Genomic DNA, 20023 nt, shown 5'->3' on the forward strand with positions numbered 1-20023 from the left:
AATAGGAGGAGTATATAGCAGGTTGGCGTTAAAGGAAGAGGTTGAGCTGAAACAGAAATCTGAGGGTGGTCTGCTTATAAATAGTATTAAAAATTACGAGTCTGTATGAGACCATCAAAAGACAGCATAGATAAAGAAGAGAAAACCCAAGATGGAGATGCCTCTCACTCCAACATAAAGACTTCAGGAAACAGGAGGGTATTCCAGAACGTTCACTGAGGTAGAGGGAAAACCAGGAGAACGTGCTCTCCTGGAAGCCAAGAAAGCATTTCAAAAATAAGGGCATGGGCAGGGGTCCAGTGTTACTGAGAGACAGAGTAAAATGGGGACTGAAGATTCACAGTTGGACTAAATCTGTTTGAAAGTCATTGATGACCCCAATGAGAGCAGTTTCTACGCAGTACTGAGCAAGAAAAGAGTAACTCCAGTGAGTTCAAAAGAACATGGGAAGTGAGGAAGTAGAAATGGATACAGAAAAGTCAAATTTTTTTCTACAAAGTGCAGCAGAAGAATTATGTAAAAGTTGGAGATAAATGTGAGATTGAGATAATTTTTAAAAACTAATATAGAATGGGTAATGGTGTTGGTGGAGCCAATAGATAAATGGCAAAACTGATAATGCAAAAGAGAAAGGGGGTTATTGCACGTCTAAAGGCCGAGCAGCCCCATAGCTAGGATGCCACATGGAAGCCGAAGCTGCACCTCCTGCATGGCCCCTCTGGCCAGCCGGGCCCCTCAGATGAGAGCTGCGCCCAGGCCAGCACCAGCCGCTCAGCCACCAGCAGCAGCACCCCCCTCTGCAGTTGGCTCTCCTGCTACTGTGCCCCAGCAGCCAGGTCCCAGATGGCAACCACTGCAGCTGGCGTGGCTGTTGACTCTGCTGTGGGGCAAACACTGGGCCACGCCGTTACTGGGGGCTTCAGTGGAGGAAGTGATCCTGAGCCTGTGAGGCCTGACATCACTTACCAGGAGCCTCAGGGAACCCAGCCAGCACAGCAGTAGCAGCCTTGCTTCCATGAGATTAAATAGTTTTTGGAGTGTGCCCAGAACCAGGGTGACATCAAGCTCTGTGAGGGTTTCAGTGAGGTGCTGAAACAGTGCTCACTTGCAAAAGGATTGGCCTGATCAAGAAGTTCAACCTGGAGAAATGGAAAACCAGCTCTCATAACCAAGTTAACAATATAAAAATTTAATTAATAGTGAAGGTATAAAGTGTAGCCATCAGTTAAACCTCTCCTGTCATTCCTAGCTTCCTTGCTTCAGAATTGAAATGGAAGGGGGTGTTCCTACTCTGTAGAATTTGGAGCTGGTCAAATGTTTGTGTGGCCTCCTTAAACTAGCGTTATGATTTTATTCTTTGTGAGCTAATTAGAATAAAGTGATTTTCTTCCCCTCCCCCCGCAAAAAAAAAAGAGAGAGAGAGAGAGAAATGGATATTTATTGCTAGTGTAGCATGCTTGAAAAGACTCGACGGATGAGCTCCAGTCTGTGGGCAGACGTGCTGGCCCTGCATAGTAACTGTAGCAGGAGGTTACTATGAGGTGGTGTGCACAGACGTAGGTAGCTTGGGAATACAGTGATGTGATGGGCATAAGTACATACTTACCTTTTTTTTTCCTCAGTAAAGGTAAAAGTAAGGTTGTCAGTTGAGAATGAAGAGAAGAGTTTGGAAGTTTGAGAAGTGTGAAATTGGCCTTGGAAACTGTGACAATAAGTTACTGGACAGTGATGAAAACTATATGAGCCATATTCATACACATACAAAGCAACACAGGTCAACATGGTGGTCTTTTGTTCTCTAGTCATGTTTAGTATTTTCAAGCACAGGTTAAGAGTAAGAAAAAATTAGTTTCAGCCAGAGTCGCATTTTGTTTCTTTTTAATTCTTAGAGTAGTAGCACAGTCCTGGGAGTATAGATAATGGAATTTGGGAACAGGGACGAGAGAATAATTATGAGAAAAAAACCACAGAAGCTAAGCTGGTTAAGGAAGGAAGCAATTAAATGGGGGACGATAGTTGGTGAAAACTTACCGAGTTGGAGTGATGGTGCTAAGAGGAGTGATTAGAGAGAGAAGTGATGACCACAGCGTGGGATGCTTGAAATGGAACTGTTGGTGATGCCAGTGATTATTAATGACAGTGCATGGTATAACCATGAGTGTAGTGTTTGATGTTCAGGCAGGAGCAGAACAACATTTTCAGAAGTGGTCAAGGAGCTGAATGGCCAAGATAGTGAATGGAGTATGAGCAGGGAGGGCAAGTGGATTAGGTGCTAAAGTATTCAGTCAGTGATAAGGAGTCATGTGCTTGTAAGAAGGTCATTGGAGAGGAAGAAGGATCAAAGATCTGAAAGTAGCTGCAAATAACGAGGCAAGATCAGTCTCCCCTTCAGGCCAATGATATGCAGGTTGTGGGACAGGAAAACAGCTAGGCTTGAGAGGGCTGAAAGGAAGGTGATGTCTTCAGGAGGCAACCATGATTCATAGAAAAGGACATAGGGGAGGGTGATGGCAGTTGTAAGATCTAGAGGGGATCATGGAAAGGTTCTGGGAGGGGAGAGGCATTGGAGATAGAAGCAAATGAGAGAATACACTGAGCAATATTGAGATAAGCAAGTAGATGAAGGAAGAATGGAAAACCTGGACTATTTTGGCAACAGTTAACCAGGGATGAGGACATGATGGCATGACCCTGGGGATCACTTCAGTGTGGTGCATAATTAACCCAGTGAATCATGAGGAATCAGGGAACAGGGAATGGGTGTGTGGAGAAGGAGGGCTGGGAGGGACATCATGTTTTCGCAAGAACAGGTGGGATGCTCAGGGCCTTCCCCAAGGTAAGAGACAGTTGTCATCAAAGAAAATGATGCCAATTTGGTTTGCCACTTAACAACTCAGCATTCTCCTGTTGCCTTTACTCCCTACTTAAGGCTGGCCTCATAGTGGCTTATTCCTCAAGAGGCCATTCAGACAGCAGCTGTAATACAGAGGTTCAAAAATAAAGCGCATCATTCAGCCCTGGACCTGAGCTATGAATCATGCTTTAAAAGCACACTTTTCATCAGCTGAACTTTTTACTCAAAGATCTATAGTAGGTTCAGTAGATTTTAGTTGCCTGGGGAACTGCTAGTTCTCCAAGTCACTTCAGAGCAAGAGGGCCTTAAGCTGGGCTGTTCTAACTTTCAACTCATTCCCCACTTGTGCAATTAAGAAGACTATAAAGAGAATGTTGAAATAGACTTTTGGAAGCCACAGTTCCAGCACTCCTTTCCTGTGGTTTATGAGTTCAAATGAGGCAAAATGTTTCCAACTCTGGATGCTTTCTTTGAGTAAGAGAGTAGAAGCCACATGGGTACTAAGTGTGTTTTCAGGTCTCGTGGCGTGCTGCTAGGGGGTTATGCACAATGCCATCTTGATGGCATGAACTTGGTAGGTCATGTTTATTTTATTGAAAAGACTCCCTAAGTTCTGCACTGAAGGCACATTTGCCATGCTGTTCCATGGGCTAGAGAGGCCCCTTACGAAAACTGCATCAGTGTCTGATGACTTCCTACTCATCTTTCAGGACTCACACCAAATCATGGCTCTGCAGAGCTCTCCTCAGCTTCACCTTTTAGGGTCTCTTTAGTTACTTCCATAGTACATCATATAATGTGGCAATAACTGTACATTTATGTCTCCCAGAACACATAGTCCATAGCCCTCAGTTTATTCATCATAGCCCTTAGAAACATTCATCATATTTTATCCAATACCTTTAACACCCAACATCATTTTCAGTGTAGACATGCATATAGAGTTGATGAAGGACAGTTATAGGTAGGGTTTAGACATAATTTTCAGATTATGGATCTAATTGTATTATCTCAGAATAGAAAGAGTGGTTTGGGTTACTTTCCTTGCCATCAATCCCTGGCAGATTATCTGGGCACAGAAAAACTTAACATTCTCTGAGACAAGGATATAATATCCTGTTCTGGTCAGCATGATACTTTTAATGCTGGTCAAATCCCTGAGGCCAGAACCTTGCTATGTTCCTTAGAAGCTGAAACACTCTTTCAATAGAAAGAATTTGAGTGCTGATAGCTTCCGTTTAGTGAACACCTACTATGTGCCAGGAACTATGCTAATCCCTTCACCTATTGTACTACATTCTTCATAAAAATCTGATAAGGGAACAGTTATTACCCTTATTTCCAGAAAAAACAAAGTCAGGCTTATATTTATTACATAAGTTCATAAAGCTATGGGGTGGCAGAGCTGGGTTTGAACTCTGGTCTTAGATTCCAAAACTCAGGCATGTGCTACTCTAATCAGAGTGCAGCTCTGCAATGTAAGGAACACTGGGATTTGTGACAAGCATCACATTCTTTAATGCTCTCCTGAATTTTTAAGGTGCTATAATTATATCAATAATATAAACTGCCCCTCCTAGGAATGATTTTTTGAAGAATTTCCCAGCTTGTGAATCAGAGGGAATGATTACTTAAATTCCTTTGGAGTTTTTAGTCATTTCATAATGTTACATATAAAATCTATGTTTCAGTGGGCCTGACATCACAGGCAACTCGATTTTAAATGTTCTCCAAAGGATAATTAGGAATATAGTTTGGATAGTGAAGCTAACACAGTAGGCCCCTCACCGGCAGGCAAATTCTTTCTCTTGTGTTTATAACTTAAGATTCATTTTAATTACCTCAGTAGTTTGAAAGAGGCATATGCAGGATGTAGCAAATTAAATCTTGATGCCACCTAACTACTTTGTATCCTTATTGATTTCCAATTTATTCTTATGTTAACTTGCAGTTGACATTGTCTAGGCTTTTTATTGAACTAACGGAAATACAGATGAACATGTTGCTTATGGTATTCATTCATTAGAGGTCATCATCACTGAAATTGACAATTAAAATTAACATTAGTATCCCTCAAATATCACAGGCCAAATAATACCGTGTGTGTGTTTGTGTGTGTTTGCATTCCAAAAAATTACTGCAAACTCACTGTGCTGACATTCTCTTTGGCATAAGGCATGGAGGGATTTAAGAGCAACAAGATACAATCCTGGCCTCTTAAAGAGGCTTCATTTATCAATAGAGTTCTCAATGGAGCAAAGTGACACACCCTGGGATAAGCACATTACATACCACCGTTAACAACCACATCCCTACTCTATAGGAGTGAGTTACTATCTCCACTTTGTAGATGAGATCAGACAAGTCAACTTACCTGACATTGTCATATTTTGCATAAGGCATGTCTAGAATTGTAGCTAGGTTTGAATGGCTCTCAATTTTCTATTTCCACTTCACTACTCTCCCCTCTAACTTGCTTCTTATTTGGTGAAGAAAATAATCAGATGTGGAAAAGACAGAAAGAGATATATGCAAATAGGGGCACAAAAAGCAGCTCACACTGCTTTGAGATTCTAGGAAGCTTCATGAGTAAACTGACATTAATTTGGCTCTTAAAGGATATTTGGAGTGTGCCAGCTAGAAGGAAGGCAACCAAGAGGAACACAGCAATAGCAAGTGAAAAGTTCAAGAGGCACGAAATGGCAGGGCAGGTGTGGCGGGAAGTGGTAGGAGATGAGAATGAGCATGAAACTGGAAGTCAGAGCCTTTTATTCTATGTGAAGGGCCTTGTCCCAGGCAACTGAAAGGCATCAGATGCAATTAGCAAGATCAAGCTATGGTCAGATGGGTGATTTCAAAAAGGCAGCCTGCAAAGGACAAAAGTATAGGAGAGATGCTGGAACAAAAGGCACTGGGTAGGATGCCTTCATCAAAAGGTAAGGAAAAAGTGATTAATGAGAGCAGATTAAAAAGACAAAGATGAATGGAATAGACTGGCTGGTGAGCAAATTTATGAATGAAGAGGGTAGAGAAGGAACATATGAGTTGGCTGAGCGCAGTGGCTCACACTTGTAGTCCCAGACAAATTAAGTGACCTGCCATAGCTATGTATCTTGTATAACTTTTGGGAGGCTGAGTAGGGCAGACAGCTTTTGGGAGGCTGAGTAGGGCAGACAGCTTCAGTGCAGGAGTTTTAGACCCGCCTGGGAAATATGGCGAAACCTTGTCTGTACAAAAAAATACAAAAATTAACAGGGTATGGTGGCGCACACCGTAATCCTAGCTAATCAAGAGGTTGAGGTGGGAGGATCACCTGAGCCTAGGGAGGCCAAGGCTGCAGTGAACCGTGATTATGCCACTGCACTCCAGACTGGGTGATAGAATGAAAGAGTGAGACTGTCTCAAAAAAAAAAAATGAAAAGAAAACAAAAGAAAAAAATGTGAGTTAACATTTACGGAGTACTTCTTGTATTCTACTAGCAGCTGTGCTCAGCCTAACCCAAGCTGTCTCATTAAGGCCACATAGTAAGTCTATGGGAGTAATATTTTTATTATTCCAATTGCACAGAGGAAAAAAGTTATGCATGGAAAGTTCAGTAACAGCTGGAAAATTGTAGACAATTTGAACCCAAGCAGTTTTACTGAATATCTTTCCCTTTTTTTTTTTTTTTTTTTTTTTAACTAGTGCATTGTATAGCTTCCTGGATGAGTCTGAGGTTTTTATCAACTATGATAAGGACTAGAAAAAGATGAAAAGATTGAAGGGAGAGTTATTAAGATCAATTTTCACATTTTGAGTTTGAACTTCCTAAAGTATGTCCAGGTGGAAGTAACTGGTTGAATAATTGGAAACAGAGAGAAGGGAATTAAGAAGTTATTGCAATAAAGATACTGGTTGATACCACAGGACCACAGATGCTCAGTCGGTGGAAGGGTAGAAATAAAAGTAGGACAGTGGCAGGGATGAAAGCAGTACGGACCACTTTCCCTCTTGAAAATAAATAAACACATGTAAACATTCAACCTTCAATACAAACCCCATAAACACAAGTATGTAGACTTTATTTCCAATTATGCCTTTTGTAACTTTTTGTTCTAGTGTGAGAAAGATTATTTGCCTGGCTTCTCTAAACTATTGCCTTATTGTGAAGAACTGTTCTCCCAAAACTCTAGCTCCAGAGAGCCCTGGGCTTTTCTAGAAAATAGCAATGCTGAGGTTCCCATATTTGTCAAAATTGGAACTTTAGGCATTCATCATTTAAAATTATTGTGAGTATGTTTCAACAGAAAAGACTGATACTGTCAAAATGAGAAGCAAAATAGTTTGTTTCTTAGAAACGTTCCTCCTTCTCCTGCACCCCCAACCCCCTCACCATTCCAATTATCTTCTTGCTACAAACCACCTTTGCCAGCTGGGGTAGGGAGAGACCCAGATGGCAATAGTCTGAGTGAGAAAAAAGGGTCACTACATGACACACACTCTAGCAGTTTCACTGAGAGGAACACAGTAACAGCATTTCACTGCTGGTATTCCAAAGTGCAGTTAATGGGAGGTGGGAGAGGTTTGAGTGGGATGGTTTAGCAAGCATTGTTTCCCAATTCCTAAATAGCAGAAAGAATTCCTCTGTAACTATCCTGCATTTCAAAGAGATTCAGTCCAGAAAGACAGAGTAATTCAACGCCTGAATGGTTAAATGCCATTCTTTACCATATTTCTTCTCTAAGGAGCATCTTGTGTTGGAGATATGCATCTGAGGATCTGGCAGGGTGGACAGTGGACCTCAGAAGGGGGCTTTCTCATGGAATCTCAATGTTCCTATGTCAAGTCATCTCACAAAAGCAAAACTGAGCAGTGCCCGGGGAAGAATTTTAAAGGCAGCTCAAAGGTTCCTGATGATTCAAATGTATTTTATAAAACTCTTTACATTTCTCTTTTCGATCGTGACAAAGTCTATTGGCACAAACAGCACAGCCACAAAGTATTCTTTTTATTTTAATAACTCATATATTTATATATATTTATATTTTTGCTTATCTTCATTTCCTCAGCAAAAAGGGAAATAAAAATATTGATCTATAAAATAAGCTGATGATAACACAATGCCAAAAATAGCTTATGTTAAGTGCAAGGGGTGAAGCTTGAAAGCAAGCTAAATTGCAGCAACATATTGATTTAACATTTTAAATACAAGACTTACAATAAAATAATTCTTGAAATATGCTTCTCATTTTTTAGTTTACTTTTGAAAAACTACTCTATATACACATATCCAGTTGTAACACTTGACAGTAGCATTATGGGGCATGATATAACTTTGGTACACATTGCAGATATGGATGGCTAATGTCTGTAAATGATATTCCTTCACCAGTTAGACCTCTGTACATCCAGGTGACCAGCCACCTGGTTCTAAGTCATCTCCCCCCAGAATCTCTGGAGTCCTTCCCAGAGCCATCAGAGACAGCAGGAGGAAGCAGGCTCACTGGATCCATATTGTGTTTCCTCTCTCGGTTCTCCTGGGTTCCACAGTCAGCTCTCCAAACGTGGAGAAAAACTGCTCCATTTCTTTCTGTAGCATGTCATTTCTTTTCTCGGCATCTTCTTTTGCTCGCTCGGCATTTCGCATTTTTATTTCTATCATTGTGAACTTTTTTCGCTCCTGATCCAGTTCATCATGGAGGTTCATCATTTCTGTTTCCAAAGTCAAGTTTCGCTGTTCTAAGCTACAAAGGATGTGGGGGTGGGGAGGCAAGAGTAAAATAAAGTGATTTTATTTACTTGAAATGCAAGAGGCATACAAATATTTTCTAAACTCCCTATGATGCTTAGGAAATTGGAATAAAGCCCTATCAACAATTTAAAAGATGTAATTTTGTTGTATTATTTTACTATTTGCTAAGATCATTTACTGTCATTTTAGTAATTATGTTCCAAGGCCTCTCTTGGAAGCAGCTGTCATTTAATAGTAAATAAGTGAATGTCAGCATAGAGAAGCCAGTGACACATTCTGGGCAGAAGAGGCAGAAAGCTTCCTGGACATGAAATGGTAAACTTGCCTATAATAAACGCAGGGGGAAAGTCTGATAAAGTTGAAGAAAAAAAAAAGAGGGCAATAACATTTGCTTTCTATTGAAGGAAAAATAGTGATGGAAAATGTCATTGTTGGTTAAGTTAACTGCTAAGAATGCAGTTTTTGGAAGCATACAGAGTCACATCTTATAAAAGAGTACACAAAGTAGTGAGCTTACATTTTATAGGACAGGTAAAGATCACATGTGTTAAATAAGCCCTGAATCTTATATTTTGTAAAAATAAAGCCCATTCCTTGCTATCCCCAATTCTCATTGCTTCCCAAGTTAATATAGCTTAGGACATAGGTATTTTATATCTCTCTATAAATTGATAGTGGTTTTGTATAGCTGTATTGATAACTTTTAGATAATTGTAGAATTTGCAATAACATCTTTAAAAACAAAAATTGTTTTCTCCATAACAATTAAGATCCAAATCATACACATATATTATTCAAAAGAGGGGTATTAAAATTACATCTTTATTGTGAGATGTATCTTGATCATAGCTGACTTTAATTTCTCCTATTCTGAGCTAAAGTCCTGTGGGACTCATTCAAATTTACCATACCAGTGAAATTTGAAAGGTTATTGAATTTGTAGCTCTCAGAAATCTGATTATTTTAATAACAATTTTAAAATTAAAATCTCAATTATGTTACTGTTTTAATAAATTTGAGCCCCACATGTTGATATTTCATCCAGATAATAAGGACACTTTAATATTAATCTTCCCTCTCTTTGTAAGAACTAGAATTAAAAAAAACCTTCATATTTTGTAATCCTACATCATTTAGAATGCTATTTTAAACCTATGACCATGTTTTTAAATGAAAATTTGATACTATGCTGGTTGCCACCCAGAATCTACAATATATTCTTTTGCTTTCCATAGCCATTTTAGTGCCAAAATATTGGAAGAAACTGAAGTTAAAATACTGAGAAGGACAACCCTTACAAAACAACATATTGACACATTTGTATTTATCAGGTGCTTGCAAGAAACTTCCAGGAATGAAAAGGGCTGAACTGAATACAGAAGAAATCCCTTTCAATGCAAACATATAAAAATGCTGGAAAATTTTTAAGAAATCTATTTTAAAAATACACAATCAAGGTTAAAATAAAAGAGCAACTTCAGGTATCAGATATAGAACAGTAAGTAGAAGCACACAAGGGCTATTAGTCTTGGATAGAAGCCATAGGGTTGGGGCTACGTTTTTCCTTTTCACACGGAGGCAGAAGATGAGGCCTCCAGTATTAGGGAGACAGAAAATTACAAGTAGTTTAACTGAGTTTGGAATACCAACTGTTTTTATTAAGAAGGGACTACAAAATGTCTACTCATGGGCCTGGGGAAGTATCAGAACAGAATTAGCACAACAGAATATTAGTAAGCTACAAAACGAGTCTGAGAAAAGTTACCTAGAATGCCTCAAAAATGACAATTATTGGCTAAGCAAGGTGGCTTATGCCTGTAATCCCAGCACTTTGGGAGGCTGAGGTGGGTGAATTATGAGGTCAAGAGATTGAGACCATCCTACCCAACATGGTGAAACCCTGTCTCTACTAAAAAATACAAAAATTAGCTGGGTGTGGTGGCACACACCTGCAGTCCCAGCTACTCAGGAGGCTGAGGCAGGAGAATAGCTTAAACCCAGGAGGCAGACATTGCAGTGAGCGGAGATTGTGCCACTGCACTCCAGCCTGGTGACAGAGCAAGACTTTTTCTCAAAAAAAAAAAAAGAAAAGAAAAATAATTACAGAAATTTAATATAGGAAAAAGAAGTTAACAAAGATGGAGGACAAACATATCTTTTTTTTTTTTTGAGACAGAGTTTCACTCTTGTTACCCAGGCTGGAGTGCAGTGGCGTGATCTAGGCTCACCGCAACCTCCGCCTCCTGGATTCAGGCAATTCTCCTGCCTCAGCCTCCTGGGACAAACATATCTGAATAAGGGTTCTGGAAAGAGAAAATTGAGAAGGTAGGAAGATAAAATAGACAAACAGATGATGAATAAAAATATTCCAGAATTGTAAAAGATGTAAGTCGTTAGATCAAATCATGAGACAAAGTTTGAAAGTTAAAAAAAGGAAAAGATATATCAGGAAGTTACTAATCAAAGGAAGATGGTATGACAGTATTAATATCAGAAAAAAATGGACTTTCAGGTAAAAAGCATCATTACAATGAAAAAATAACCCCTAATTAATGATAAAAGGATCAATTATTCAGGGAAATATAAATAACTCTAAACTTCTATACAGAACCTCAAATTGTTCAGTATAAAATATGACAAAATTGTAAAAAGAAATGGGTCAACTCAGAATACTGTTAGGAAATCTTAAAATATCTTTCTCAAAAATTATAGGTCTAGCTGAAAAAAATGAGGAGAAATGTAGACCCTTTGACTAGCGTGATTAGCAGATTTGATCTATTGGTCCTGTACAGAATCCCAATTCAGTAATAGGGGATAGTTTGAAGAACCGAACAATTGATAGCATCCAAATGAACTTCTCTGACCACACACAGTATTTTCTAAGAAAATAAAGTTAGAAATCGCTGAGTGCGGTGGATCATGCCTGTAATTCCAGCACTTATCCCAGCACTTTGAGAGGCCAAGGTGGACAAATCATTTGAGGTCAAGAATTTGAGATCAGTCTGGCCAACATGGTGAAACCCCCGTCTCCACAAGGAAAAAAAAAATAGCCAGGTGTGGTGGCTACTCTGGAGGCTGAGGCAGGAGAATTGCTTCAACCTGGGAGGTAGAGGTTGCAGGGAGCAGAGATCATGCCACTGCACTCCAGCCTGGGTAACAGAATGAGACTCCTCAAAAAAAGAAAAAAAAAAAAAAAAGAAAGAAAAGAAAAGAAAAAGAAACCAATCTGGAGAGCGAAAAAGAACATCAAACTCACATGTTTCAGAACTTAAAACCATATATTTCATTGATTTATAATTAAAGTAAAGTATTATCTGTCTACTTACCTTCATATTTATTTACCTACCTACCTATCGATCCATCTGTCCACCTTCAATACTTGTTGGGTAAAATTATAAAGGAATTTAAAAAAAAAGAATAACTCTAAACAGGAATTATCAAAATTTAGCCAGAACAGTTACCTTTCTACTATCTCATGGCTAGGCCACACATGGTCCTCCACCCTACCCTACTGCAAACCTCTCCCTTGGCCTCTCATGAGGGTAAGAGTGCGATAGTGAAGTGGCCCATTGAGATGACACTCTATTGGGAAGTTCTATCAATTTATCAAAATCTCTAAAATATACCATAGATCATCAGATCTCAGAACATATATGCATCAGCAACATCCTCAGAAATGAATGTATCCATCTGCAAATTCGTAATGAATCCTTTTTTATTTTTCTACTACATTTAAAGTGTGACCCCTTGCCTCAAAATATGAGCTTCCCAGTGTGAAGCGCTAATTTATCATCATGCATTGGCAGTAATTCAGAATTCTAATACGTAGTGGTTCCAAAAACTACATTCAGAAAGAAGAGTAACCTTTTAAGACGATGACCCTATTTTTTTAATTTAAATCTCCTGTCACTCTGCATTATATAGGAAAATTCAAACCACATTTCCACTCCGTGAAATTTACAAAAAAAATACTTTCCGAGAAGGTAATTTTTCAATTTCATTTATAATCAGTATTTTTAAAATATATTTACTTTGCCATAGCTTCCAAAATGTTATCTTTTGGTCTGATAATTGATAAATGGATAAGAAACATACTAAGGTTAATCAAAGCCAACTTACAACCAACTTGCGGATCCTAGCACACCATGGAGGAAGGGGCGCTCAAACCACACAGCCTGAAACTGGGACTAAGGCCGCTAGAGAAGCTACTCCCACTTTGATCATTTTATGAGAAGACATAAATTGATATAATTCAGTTTTAGCATAATTGCTTCTTGGTAAATCATGTTCTTTGTTCCTCATTTAGGCTACAGTCTCCCTTGTTCATGTGAACACACTTCACGTCACCCCTCTTCTCAAAAACCTACATGAATTCCTATCTCAGAGTAAGAGTCAAAGGCTGAAAATGAGCCTGTCAATTCCCATTGTCTCTTATTACTTCCCTTATTGCTTCTCTTAGCTTATCTGGACCCTCAGGGTCTGGAACAGAGACTGGCAGAAAGAAAGCACTCTCTTAATATTCAATAATTGAAAGAATAAAACATGGGGATATATTTACTTCTACTTTTATTTTTACCCCAGTTTCATCCTTTTCTTGTCAGTGAAAACTGACAGGCTCCTAATGCTCTGTCCATCTCCTCCACAGCCCCTCTCCTTCCAACCCTCTAGTGCAAATCTGCCTGTTTAATAATAATAATAAATGACATTATTGAGTCTATTCTGTACCAGGGAAATGTTCAATCACTTCTCATGTGCTTTTGAGGTAGATACTAATAACATTTAAATTGTTTACATTAGGGAACCAAAGCTCACAGAGATAAAGCTAACTTCCCCAAAGTCACAAAGCCCATAAATGGTGGTGCAAACTTGGGTCTCTTTGACTTTGGAGCCAGCATTATGTCACCCTCAGTATGATCTTGTCCCACAGTAGGAGGCTAAAGAGCCCTCTCTGGTAGTTACAACCACCAGATTTTCCTCACCTCTTTATCCTGGACTCATACTCTATCTTCTGTTTGGTCATTTCCTGTTTCAGGCTGGAAACTAAACTGTGCAGTGCACTGTGGTTGCTGCTGCTGTTACCAACAAATGTCTCACTGTTGTCACTGCTGCTGGTGGCACGACTACTTCGACCTCCTACACTCCTGTGGTCACTTTTGCTTTCATAGTCCCTGGGGTGGGAGAGGTCATCCTGTGGAGGCCCATCCAAAACAGGGTCCTCAAAGTTCCCCCCATAAAAGTCTTGCTCTGGGCAGGTGGTGGTGGAAGAGCGACAAGAGTTGGAGTTCTCGGGGAGGGAGATTTCACAGGAGGAAGTGGACCAGGTGGCGCTGTCGATGCTCTGCTTGTCATCAAGGTTCATCATGGAGAACTGTTGATGGACGTTATCATAGGTGGACAGTCTGTTGTGCTGGCCTGACTCTCCAGCTTGTTCTTTCTGCTTGTTATCCCTCAGGGTCACATAGCCATTTGGCAGCCAGCTCATGTTTCGACCATTTGCGGGATTCCCGAGTGTGTCGCTGGTCAAAATGCCCATGCGCACTGTTCCATTCTGTACACTGTGTGTGCCCATTTTGGTACCAGATCCCTTCAGTGAAGAGTTCCTTCTGGCTTGTAGGCTCCCATTGGGGGTGATTTGGGTTTTCTCAAGACCTTCTGCATTGCTGCTGCTGAAGGACCCATTGGTAACTATCCCACTACCCTTATTAAAAGCTGGGTTCTTTTTGACCATGAGAGGGGGGCTTCTGGACACATCTAGCTTGTGAACGCTGCTCCTTGGGCTGTTGGTTTTGCTGCCTGATAGAGCAGTGGGGGATCCATTGTCCATGCTGCTTCTCTGGGGTGACTCAGACTTGTCCCAGGAGCACCGCCTACCAGGGCTGTCCTTGGTGTTATTGTTCTCCTTGTTCTGTAACTGCCCCATGGTGGCTTTCTTTTGAATTTCATTATTGTTGTTGCTAACTCCATCTTGGGGCTTGCTCTGTAGTTCTGCGTCTTTGGGAAAGAGGCAGTCATGTTTGCTAATCATCACTGACATCAACTGCTGGACCACCACAGTGCCTAGAATTGCATAGAACATAATGTAGCATGACTGAGACAGCTTTTATTTATTTCCATTTGAATGTGACTCTTAAAGAAATACATTCAAGTGAACATTTATTATTATTAGCAGTACCAAACCAAATTCTTAACTATAATAGCAATAGAAGCTAAAACGTCTTGAGCATTTACTCTGTGCTGGGAACTGTGTCAAGAACTTTGCTTCTGTAATTTAATTGAATTTTGAAACAAATCTATACATATATACTCTTATTATCACTGTATTATAAAGGTTAAGTAACTTGATTAAGGTTACATGTAAAGGACCAGACCCAGGGCTTGAAACCAGAGTTAATCGTTAAAAAGCTGGGCTCTTAATCTTAATACAATATTTATTACATGTTTGACATTTAATTCTGAGAAATCTTTCCTAGGAGGAGGTCACCATGACCCCCATCTAATAATTGCCTCCAACTATCAAGATACTTTAGTGGTAGCTATAAATAGAACCCTATACAATCTCTGGTGGATACATGGTTTTTCTAATGTAGCAAGACAATGAAAATTCATAAGACTTTTGATCACCATTCAAAAGTTTCGGGGCATTTTAAATGACATCAGCCAGAATGGTGTAGTGAAGACTTCCAAAAATTCTATTCACCATATAAGCAACAAGCAAAAAATCCGGAATCAACTATTTTGGAATTCCGTAAATGAACTAACGGCTTGATGCAATCTGGAGAGTGTTTATGTAAGAAAAATGGCTGAATCTCAGTAAGAGCAGCAAGGTCTGTGGTATTTTCACTTGCTCTAATCTTATCCAACTCTCCTTGAAAACCAAGAGCCCACAGTCACAAAGAAAACCAGCCATCTGGCAGCCACTAGAATGGGCAAAGCAGGGTTGGATTTTTAGTTAGTAAATATGGTTTCTATGTAAAATACTTAAAACATGATATTTGGCAAAAAAAGAAAAAAAATGAAAGAGGCTTTTGACAATGCAGAATTTCATTGAAACAGCAGCTAATTGAGAGGCTGTCAGAGAGCAGAAACCTGACCTGGGGCAAGGTCACTTTTTAGCTTCAAGTGACACCTGGGAAATAGAATTCAAAATCAGATTTTGAATAGAAAAAAAAACATATTACTTTATTCATTTATATTCTACATGCTTTTCTGGTGATGATTCAAAACTTGGACTATTTTAGACTGCATATCTGCAATGAGCAAGATCTATTGCTATATCAATGTTGTTCAAATTTTAAAGTTCATAAAAATTACCTGGAGATCCTGTTAGAAGGAACACGAGGTTTTGCATTATTAACCAGCTTCCAAATAACATCAGCAATAATAGAATAGTAGCACTGCCATCACCCGGAAGCCTAAAAATTTCAGGACCCAATGCAGAGCATCTGAATCAGAATCCCTAGGTGATTCCTGGGGCCTTTACAGTTTGAGAAACACTGTAGTAGATGCAAATGTTTCCTTGTATCTTCCAAATTAAATTTCTTGAAAGTCCAAAAGAGGATCATTTTTTTAAATGAGAAAATTGAGGGTCAGAGAGGTTAAGCTATTTGCTCAGGGCACAGAGACAATGTGATCGAAGTGAAATTTAATATTTAGTCTTATTCCAAATTATACATTGGTCCTACTATAGTTCAGCTGCTGCAATTTAAAACTGTAGCAGTAATAAGTAAACTTGGATAGTTTTAAAGATAAAACTAGCCAGGCACGGTGGCTCATGCCTGTAATCCTAGCACTTTGGGAGGCCGAGGCGGGTGGATCACAAGGTCAGGAGTTCAAGACCAGACTGGCCAACATCGTGAAACCCCTTCTCTACTAAAAATACAAAAAACTAGCTGGGTGTGGTGTCTTGTGCCAGTAATCACAGCTACTTGGGAGGCTGAGGTAAGAGTATTGCTTGAACCAGGACGTGGGAGGCGGAGGTTGCAGTGAGTCAAGATGGCGCCACTGTACTCCAGCCTGGGCTACAGAGCGAGACTCCATCTCAAAAAAAAAAAGATAAAACTAAAGATAAATACCTACTGAGTTACCATCAATTATTACAAAATTGTGAAAAAGACTGAATGTAATAATTAATTGTATTATATAGCCTCCTTTTCTCTTTAGTAATCTCTGAATTTGTCATATTTTCCATACATGTTAGCAGTGAATCTGATAAAAAGGATTTCAGAGCAGTTAGAATAACACTGTCAACCTTATGTACTGTGTTTGAAGATGTTGTGTATTTCATGCTATTTTATTATTTGCCCATATGCAGACTCACTTTCAGAGGTTTGTAGTTTCCATTATATATGACTGTCTAGTATTTTGCGAAAGTGAACCTTTTTCCTAGCATTGGAATATTGACATTTGAAGTATCACTGCTTCCCGTCATAGCTATGAACTGTGTGGGAGCATGTAATTAATTGAAGACCAGCATCCCTAAGGTCTCCATGATGAGTTTGTGAACAGCCATGTCAAAGTGTACTTGCCACAGTTATAGAGTATAAGGTCAGATCCCTAGAGACTTAGAACTCTCTCTTGTATCTTGGGAAGCTTTGATTCCATCTAGTCTCTGGGAAAATAAATGGCCACAGCCCTTGTAAAAGGACTTTCTTAGAATTTTTGTAGCTGCTTAGGACAGACTAGCTCAGTAGTAGTGATGATGTGTGTGCTACAGTACACACATTCACTTTCTCTTTTTTATTCCCTCTTCTCTGTTATTTTCATCCTTAGAATGCCAACAAGGAACATGAAGCCCAGATAATGAGGTCAGAGTGGTTATAATCACCAGCCCACTCTGAAGAGTCCAAGCAGATGCTGGTGTCCCACTGTGCTACATAATCCAGCAATTCTTCCTTGGATCATATAATTTGACACAGGTAGACTCTAAATACCATATAATAGACATTTTCCATCATAAGCATTGGCTAAAACTTTGATTTTTCCTTAAAAAAAAGCCTAGGCCCTTTAAATATAATAGGTAAATTTGAAAATATATGTAAATGAAAGCATTCTGTGCAATATAGTTTCAATATATACTTTTTGCAATGAATAACTTTGCACATATGACATTTTGCATGTTTGAAGATATCTGCTAAGATATCTGATGATTTTTGACAAATGTATATACTTCTGAAAGTACCACCTAATCATGATATTAAAAAGTTATCCTATGCCTCTTTGGAGTCAGTCCCCTACCTCTAACTCTGGCCCATAGCATCCTTGATGTTCTGGCTCTATAGTTTTGCCTTTTTCACAATTTCATATAAATGAAATTACACAGTATATAGCCTTTCATATCTAGGTATTTTCCACTCAGCATAATAATTTTGACATTTATTTATATTCTTACATGTAGCAGTTTATTCTTTAATGTCAAATAGTATTAGTTTCTGTAGATGTGCCACAATTTATCTGTTCACTAGTTGATGAAGTATTGGTCTGTTTTCAGTTTGGGGCTAATATGAATAAAGTTGATAGGAACATTTGACTGCAAGTGTTGGGTGAACACATGTTTTCTTTTTTCCTTGGGTAAATGTTTAGCACATGGCTCTACTGGGTTATACGGTTACTATATTTTTAAGTTAGTAAGAATCTACCTAATCCTTTTGTGAATTGGCTCTAACATTTTGTATTTCTACCAGCCAAACCTGGTATATTTTGAGTCTTAATTTTACTCTTTGTAAGGAATGTGTAGAGACATCTTATTGTGATTTAAATTGCAGTTTTTCTAATGACTAAAGATCTTGAGCATCTTTCCATGTATTATTTGCTATTTGTGATGTGTATGTTTCAAATCTTTTGCCAATTTTTCATTGACTGTCTTGTTTTGCATGAGTTCTTAATATATTCTTAAAACAAGTTATTTATAAGGTATGCAATTTGCAAGTATGTTCCCCATTTCCAAAAAGGCTTGACTTTTTGTTTTCTTAGGAATACCTTTTAAAGTGCAAAAATGTCAATTTTGACAAAGTCCAACTTATCAAATAATTTTTAAAATATTTTTACAGTTAGAGTCTTTTGTGTCATAAGTCTTTGACTAACACAAGGTAATAAGATTTCTTAAAAAATATTTTCTTCTATATCTCTCTTACTTTTAACTCCTACATTTAGGTCTATGATCCATCTCAAGTTTTTTGTATATAATGTGAGGTAAGGATTGAGGTTATTTATTTATATTTTTAGGAATATGAAATTGTTCCAGCATCATTTGGGAAAATGACTATCCCTTTTTCATTGAAATACCTTGGTACATTGGTCAAAAATCAAATGACTACACATATTTCTGAACTCTCTGCTCTATTGCACTGATCTGTGTGTCCATCTTTATTTCAATACCATACTTAATTATGTGTGGCTTTATACTAAGTCTTGAAATCAAGTTATATATACTCAACTCTGTTATTTCCTTTCCAATTATTTGAACCATTCTAGATTGCTTTTATTTCCCTGTAAAACTTATAATAAGATTGTCAATCTCTACAAATAAAAATTCTGGTGGAATATTTTTGTGTCAATTATATTGAAACTATAGGTCAATTTTAGAAAAATTAATTGCTTAATGATATTGAGTATTCTAATACATGAGCAGAGTATATTTCCCCATTTATGTAGTTCTTACCTAATTTGTTAATGTTTAGCAGTTTTCAAAGTGTGTCTTATGCATGCTTTCTTAAATTTCTCCCTAAATATTTTAAATTAATGAGTGTTGTTCTAAATAATAATTTTTATTTCAATTTCTAATTGTCCAATGTAGTATATAGAAATACAATAAAGTTTTATAAACTGACTTTGCATTATGTGATCTTGATACATTTGCTTATTAGTTATATTGGTTTTATTTGTTGATTACATAGAATTTTCTATGTAGATGTTCATATTGGCCGTGAATAAAGAGAGTTTTACATCTTCTTTTCCAATTTTATACCTTTTATTTCATATTACTGGCTAGAATTTCCAGTACAATGGAAGTGGTAGGATAAGGTAAACTTACCTTAAACCAGATCTTAGAGGCAAAGCATTTTACTGTAAATTATGATATTTTAAAAATTTTTCAGAGAGAACCTTTGTTAATTTAAGAAACTTTCCTTTTTATCTGCATCTGAGATGATTTTTTTTTTTTTTTGTATCTTAAAGTGGTGTATTAACACAGTGAATTAAATTGATTGATTTCATATGGCTAACCAACCTGTCTTCCTGGGATAAACCCTCCCTGGTCCTGATATATTATCCTTTTTATATGGTAAAGTCAATCCACTAAGGTTTTGTTTAGGACTTACACGTCTACATTCATGAGAGATATTATTCTGTATTTCTCTTTTCTTATAATTTCTTTATCTGTTTCTATATCAGGGAAACACTGGCCTCATAAAATTAGTTGGCAAGATTTTCCTCTACCTTT

General features: G+C 38.2%; 1 protein-coding gene and 1 pseudogene across 6 annotated transcripts in view; one reads left to right on the top strand and one right to left on the bottom strand.

Annotated features, from left to right (window-relative positions):
• Nucleotides 1-546: 546 nt before the first annotated feature.
• LOC144581801 (coiled-coil-helix-coiled-coil-helix domain-containing protein 2 pseudogene) lies at nucleotides 547-1326 on the top strand (annotated as a pseudogene).
• Nucleotides 1327-7823: 6497 nt separating this feature from the next.
• ARHGAP24 (Rho GTPase activating protein 24) overlaps nucleotides 7824-20023 on the bottom strand; it is a 911211-nt gene continuing 899011 nt past the window's right edge. For all 6 annotated transcript variants that reach the window (XM_054253621.2, XM_002745629.7, XM_035294559.3 and 3 more), the window contains 2 exons: nucleotides 13566-14643; nucleotides 7824-8578 (listed from right to left, as the gene is read on the bottom strand). In XM_054253621.2, coding sequence (XP_054109596.1) covers nucleotides 8335-8578; nucleotides 13566-14643 — 1322 coding nt within the window. In that variant the 3' untranslated portion in view covers nucleotides 7824-8334. The remainder of the gene's footprint in view (nucleotides 8579-13565; nucleotides 14644-20023) is intronic.

This window comes from Callithrix jacchus, chromosome 3 (genome assembly GCF_049354715.1).
Source record: "Callithrix jacchus isolate 240 chromosome 3, calJac240_pri, whole genome shotgun sequence".
NCBI lineage: Eukaryota > Metazoa > Chordata > Mammalia > Primates > Cebidae > Callithrix > Callithrix jacchus.